The sequence below is a fragment of the Helianthus annuus genome, chromosome 3 (genome assembly GCF_002127325.2).
Source record: "Helianthus annuus cultivar XRQ/B chromosome 3, HanXRQr2.0-SUNRISE, whole genome shotgun sequence".
NCBI lineage: Eukaryota > Viridiplantae > Streptophyta > Magnoliopsida > Asterales > Asteraceae > Helianthus > Helianthus annuus.
Genome location: NC_035435.2, coordinates 66,576,303 through 66,583,094, shown reverse-complemented (window position 1 = coordinate 66,583,094; position 6,792 = coordinate 66,576,303). Strand labels below are relative to the sequence as shown.

General features: G+C 44.4%; 1 protein-coding gene across 1 annotated transcript; it reads left to right on the top strand.

Annotated features, from left to right (window-relative positions):
• The first annotated feature begins 331 nt into the window (after positions 1 to 331).
• Positions 332 to 841, top strand: LOC118490416 (proline-rich protein 36-like). The gene has a single exon (XM_035988046.1). The coding sequence runs from the start codon at positions 332 to 334 to the stop codon at positions 839 to 841; it is 510 nt and encodes a 169-aa protein (XP_035843939.1).
• Positions 842 to 6,792: the final 5,951 nt, after the last annotated feature.

The window sequence follows — 6,792 nt, the reverse complement described above, 5'->3', positions numbered from 1 at the left end:
ATCTGCTCCCGCACACGATCTTGAGTTTGATCACGAGGTTGACAATGATTTTGATCCTGTCTTTCCCCCTGGTTTTGATCCTGACCAGGATATCGAGTTCATTCACTTAGACCAGCCCCTAGAGGAGCCTGTAGCCCCTATCGATCCTTTGTTTGATGATCCAGCTAATTTTGATATGGATTTTGTTGACCCGGAGCCTGTCGTGGCCCCTGAGCCAGTCGTTGCTCCTGATCCTGCATTAGAGCATGACCCTGTTCATGATGATGCACCAGCCATTGCACCCTTTGTTGATGATATACCCATAGCTGATCACCCTGTTGTTGCTCCACCGATGGTGGATGATCATGTTGCTGACGCTCCTGTTGACGCTCCACTCTTGATAGAGGATCCTGTTGTTGCACCATTTCCTGATCCTATGCCGGTGCTGTTCGACCGTGCACCTTTTGCTACCCATATAGATCCACGTTACGCCGACACACGTAACGGGTGGATTGATGACGATGACGATTACCCACCTTTTGTGCGACCTGTTACACCTCCAGTAGCCCCCGTTTCAGCACCCATTTCTGCACCCACTGATATCCCACTATTTCCCCCACACACAACAGATGCTCATCGCACTGTTACGTTCCTTCAGGACATACCGCCACCGTGTCCTGGAGAGGGGTCATCTAGACAGCCGCCTGTTCCTATTCCACCCATGCTGTCATCACCTTTTCCATTTGTATCACAGTTTCCCCATGTTGCACCACCTACTGCACCATCCTTCACTCCATCTAGCGAGCCATTTCTATGGACTACGCCCCCTATTATGCAACTGTCTGACCCGTATCACCCATAACATGTTGGGTACTCTACGGAGGACATCCTTACATCATTGATGATACAGCAGGAGGCACTGACCCGTCGCATACAGGAGTTGGAGAGAGCTCAGCGACGACCTTGCCGTTGTCAGACCCCATTTTCAGCACCGCACACACCACGTCCACTTTCACCCGACTCAGACGTTCGCTTCATGACTTCTGAGCAGCAGATAGCATATTTGTTGCGCGTCAGTCGTGCTTTAGAGGAGGATTGGTTGCATATGCGTCGCTTACTTTTCTCTCGTTTTCCTCCTCCTCCGCCATCAGTATAGGCATTTTGACTTGACGCAGGTAGACGTTTGGTGAGAGGACCGCGATTATGCCGACTATATAGCTTTTGAAGACCGCATTTTGATGACATTACTTTTGATGTTTAGTTCTAGATTGTTGTTGTAGTTGATTAGACAAATCAGACAAGGGCGATGTGACCCTTAGTCACTTTTGATGTATGATACAGTCACGAAACTTGTAAACATTGTACTGTGGTCTTGATTTATGATAGCGCAATCGCAGTATTCTCATTATATGTGATGTTAGATGATTGTTTATATTCTATAACATGTGATGTTATGTGCTTGATTAATTTGTAACATGAGATGTTATGTGTTTGATGATGTTGTTACGTACGTAAACCATTTACTTATTATGACCTGACCAACGTGAAACATCTTTTAGAAGATGCCACCAAGATGTGATCCACGCATGCCCACTAATGAGGCAGAACTTCAAGGAATCATTGCTGCCACTATCGCGCAGTATGCTGCTTCTCATGCAGAAATAAGTGGAAATATCTCTCAAAACCACGGCAATAACAATCCACCTAATGGTAATGTTAAGTCGTTTGAGATATATTATGATACATTTGGATATTTTTAGCACGTTCGCTAATACCATTTGTAAATTCAAACGTATGTGCAGGATGCACTTACAAGCAATTTCTCGATTGCAAGCCCGTGAATTTCGACGGTACAGGAGGTGCTGTTGCGTTTGTTAGATGGGCTGAGAAGACTGAATCTGTTCTTAGAATGAGCAAGTGTGCTCCCGAGCAACAAGTGACCTACATCTCAGGGCTATTTCTGGATGGAGCCCTATCTTGGTGGAACCTACAAGTGCAAACTCTTGGTGAAGCTGCTACTTATGCGATGTCATGGAATGAGCTGAAGGAGCTCATGAGAAGGAAGTACTGCTCACGTGCTGAGATTTAGAAGCTGGAGACTGAATTCTGGCACTTAAAAATGGAAGGTCCCAAGATTGCGGAGTATGTTCAGAGATTCCACGATCTGTCCCATGTGGTGCCATACATGGTTACACCGGAGTTCAAACGTATCAAGCGCTTTATCTGGGGATTGGCACCTCAGATCATGAGTATGGTTACCACATCCAAGCCTGCGACAATCAAAGAAGCCATTGATCTCAGTGTGGCTCTTACTGGGGAAGTTATTCGATTGAACAAGTTTTCGAATTCTGAGCAGAAGAAGAAAGAGACTCACGTGGAGTTATCTGGTGAAAATAAAAGGAAATTTTCAAACTTTAAGCAAGGTACAAGCAATGCGAACAAGAAAGGTGAATCAAGCACACCGGCAAAGGCTGCAACCGGTGTTGAGAATAAAGGAAAGGGTTATATGGGCACTCTGCCCAAGTGTGGATTATGCCAGTATCATCATACTGGTCAGTGAAGAAATAGAAAATGTGAAACTTGTGGGAGAATTGGCCACCTGAAGGATACTTGTTGGGTTGGTTCAGGCCAGGGTGGCCGAAGGGGTTTTGGTAACAACAACCGCGGTGGTAATGGAAACCGCCAGCAGGGAGGAAATAGCGGAAATGGAAACTGTGGGAATAATGCAAATCAAGCTGGGAATGTGAATCACAACCAAAACAACGCTCAAGCTGGGGACGAAGGTGGTAATTGTCACGGACCGGGCTATTTTAATTATGGAGAAGTTGGACACTTCAAGAAGGAATGCCCAAAGCTGAATCAAGCCCGTGGAAGAGTGTTTAACATCGGAGCGAGGGAAGCACACCAGGATCCCAATGTTGTCACTGGTACGTTCCCTATAAATCAACGCTTTGCATCTGTTCTGTTTGATACTGGTGTCGGCTATAGCTTTGTGTCGTTAGAATTTAAGAGTATGCTTGGGTTAGCTGCTAGTAAATTAGATATTCCGTACTCAATTGAACTGGCTAATGGGAAGCTAGTTGAAGCCAATCAAGTCGTCAGAGGTTGTGTAATCGAGCTGGGAGAGCTTGAGTTCACTTTAGATCTACTACCAGTCGAGTTGGGAAGCTTCGACGTGGTAGTAGGGATGGATTGGTTGTCGAGCAACAAGGCTGAGATTATTTGCCACGAAAAGATCATTCGCATCCCAACAGAAGATGGAGAGGCGATCGTGGTTCACGGGGAGAAGCGTGATACGCCTCTGAGAATCATCAGCTGTCTGAAAGCTCGAAAGTGTTTACAGAAGGGATGTGTTGCCTTCTTGGCACACATCGTGGATAAAGAAGCGGCTGAGCCAAAGATTGAAGACATCCCAGTGGTGAAGGAATATCCTGAGGTCTTTCCAGAAGACTTGCCAGGATTGCCACCCCAAAGGTAAGTGGAGTTCCACAGTGACTTGGTCCCAGGCGCCGCATCTGTGGCTAAGGCACCTTATCGACTTGCCCCTTCAGAGATGCAGGAGTTGTCGACACAACTTCAAGAGTTGCTAGACAAAGGATTCATCAGACCAAGCTTCTCACCTTGGGGAGCTCCAGTTCTGTTTGTCAAGAAGAAAGACGGTAGTTTTCGTATGTGCATTGACTACCGGGAGTTGAACAAGTTGACGATCAAGAATAGATATCCTCTGCCAAGGATTGATGACCTATTCGATCAACTTCAAGGTTCAAGCTACTACTCGAAGATCGATTTGCGATCAGGTTATCATCAACTGAGAATTCAAGAGGAAAGTATTCCCAAAACTGCTTTTAGAACGCGGAATGGACATTACGAGTTCCTGGTTATGCCGTTTGGGTTGACAAATGCGCCAGCTGTTTTTATGGATTTGATGAACAGAGTTTGTAAACCGTACCGCGACAAGTTCGTGATTGTGTTCATAGACGATATCTTGATCTATTCAAAGACAGGATTAGCACGAACAGCATTTAAGGGCTATCTTGGAGCTACTTAAAAAGGAAAAGCTTCCAAGTTCTCGAAGTACGAGTTCTGGTTACGTGAAGTCCAATTCCTTGGACATGTGGTTAATGGAGATGGAATCCATGTGGATCCCACCAAGATTGAAGCGATCAAGAATTGGGAGACTCCAAAGACGCCAACCGAGATACGATAATTCTTAGGTTTGGCTGGTTATTATCGAAGATTCATTGAGGATTTCTCGAAAATCGCTCAACCTTTGACTTTCCTCACCCAGAAGGACAAGAAGCTTGATTGGGGAATCAAACAAGAAGAAGCGTTTCAGTTACTGAAGGACAAGCTTTGTAATGCACCGATCTTGTCGCTACCCGAAGGAACTGACGATTTTGTGGTATATTGTGACGCCTCGCGTCAAGGTTTGGGTTGCGTGTTGATGCAGCGCCAGAAAGTCATAGCATACGCATCACGCCAGTTGAAGGTCCATGAAAAGAATTATACCACGCACGATTTGGAGCTAGGCGCAGTGGTATTCGCGTTGAAAATCTGGAGACATTATTTATATGGTACGAGGTGTACAATCTTCACGGATCATAAGAGTCTGCAACATATATTCGACCAGAAGGAGATAAACATGAGACAAAGACGCTGGGTCGAGTTATTGAACGATTACGACTGCGAGATCAAGTATCATCCAGGGAAGGCGAATGTGGTCGCCGATGCCCTAAGTCGAAAAGAAAGGATCAAGCCCATAAGGGTTAGGGCTTTAGAGATGATTATCCAGACGGATCTTTCACTGTGCATTCGTGCCACGCAGAAAGAAGCCCTTAACATTGAAGAGGAATATCTCCATGGGATGGAGAAGCAGTTAGTGCCAAACGAGGAAGGAACTTTATGTTTCATGAGACAAATTTGGGTTCCTCTGTTTGGTGGTTTGAGAAAGGTTATTTTCGATGAAGCTCACAAATCACGGTACTCTATCCATCCAGGAGCGGATAAGATGTACCAAGATCTTAAGGACTTCTATCGGTGGCCTAGGATGAAAGGCGATGTTGCAGTTTATGTTGGCAAGTGTTTAACGTGCGCCAAGGTGAAAGCCGAATACCAGAAGCCTTCAGGACTTTTGCAACAACCCGAGATACCCAAATGGAAATGGGAACAGATTTCAATGGATTTCATAACAAAGTTGTCAAGAACGCCAAAAGGTCACGATACTATTTGGGTAATAGTAGACCGGTTAACGAAATCTGCGCATTTCTTGCCAATCAGAGAGAAAGATAACACGAGCAAGTTGGCTGAGATATACATGAGAGAGATCGTTGCACGTCATGGAGTGCCTCTCTCAATCATCTCTGATAGAGACGGAAGGTTTGTGTCAAGGATTTGGCAATCCTTCCAAGAAGCATTCAGATCTCAGTTGAACCTGAGTACAGCTTTTCACCCACAAACAGATGGACATAGTGAACGAACGATCCAGACTCTAGAAGATATGCTGCGAGCTTGTGTTATGGATTGAGGTGGAAGTTGGGATACTCACCTACCATTGATCGAATTTTCATACAACAATAGTTATCACGCAAGTATTCAAGCCGCACCGTTCGAAGCTCTTTATGGACGCAAGTGTCGATCACCGATTTGTTGGGCTGACGCAGGTGATAGACAGCTAGTTGGTCCAGAAGTGGTCCAGGAAACGACCGATAAGATTGCACAGATCCGAGAACGCATCAAGGCGGCTCGCGATCGTCAAAAGTGTTATACGGACCGCAGAAGGAAACCTCTGGAGTTTGAGGTAGGAGACATGGTATTGTTGAAAGTTTCACCCTGGAAGGGTGTGGCACGTTTCGGAAAGCGTGGAAAGTTGAATCCGCGTTATACAAGTCGGACCTACCTGCCGAACTTAACGGTGTTCATGATACATTCTGTGACACTCTAGGTTTTCCCGAACAAACATCTTGTAATATCATTTTGTATATATATTATTAAATGAAAATGTGACCTTCTTACATGCTACGTGTTGTATGTATGTATATATATATATATATATATATATTTATGTGTTTGTGCTAGTGAGTCGAGACCATCACTCGAGACCACTCGGTCTCGAGTGGGCCACTCGGTCTCGAGTGGGCCGTAACCGGTTGGGCCGAAACCCCCTTAGCCTACTCGAAACCAAGTATAAAACCCCCAAACCTTCCCCACTTCCTTCATTTTTACACAAACACACACTCCTTTTCTCTCTCACTAAAAACCCTCAACAACACCACCTTCTCTCCCAAATTCTCGGTTCAAGCTCGGATCTAACAGGCAACAACAAAGAATCTCGGTCAAGCTCGTCATCATCACCCGGACACTTCACTTTCTCGGTTTCTCCTTGATTCGGTGCCTTTTCACAACCGGTTAGTGTTCTAATGTGTGTGTAGGATATATGTGTGTTTCATGAACTAGAAGGTGTTTAGTTAGAAGTGTTATGCATGATTTTCGCATGATTTGTGAGTATTAACAATATGTGTAAACCATTATATGTTAATGCTTGATAAAATGTTTAAAAATGGCTAATGAATGGTAGTTTAAGAGTGTTTATGGCCAACCGAACTATGTTCAAAGTTACAAAATGAATGTTTCGTTTGTTTCTTGCAAAATGATCTTGTTAAACATGTGATTTTGGTTCAAAGAATGCATGGTTATGTTAATGTGAAAACCCTAAAATGATGAACTTATGATGAACATGTTGAATATGGGTTGAAGATTTGAAAAAGGTAATGTTTGATCCATTTTAATTAATTGTCAGTTTAGAAAACTTGTTAG

Excerpts from the sequence above, each read along its gene's own strand:
- LOC118490416 (XM_035988046.1), top strand. The coding sequence starts at position 332 with ATGGTGGATGATCATGTTGCTGACGCTCCTGTTGACGCTCCACTCTTG.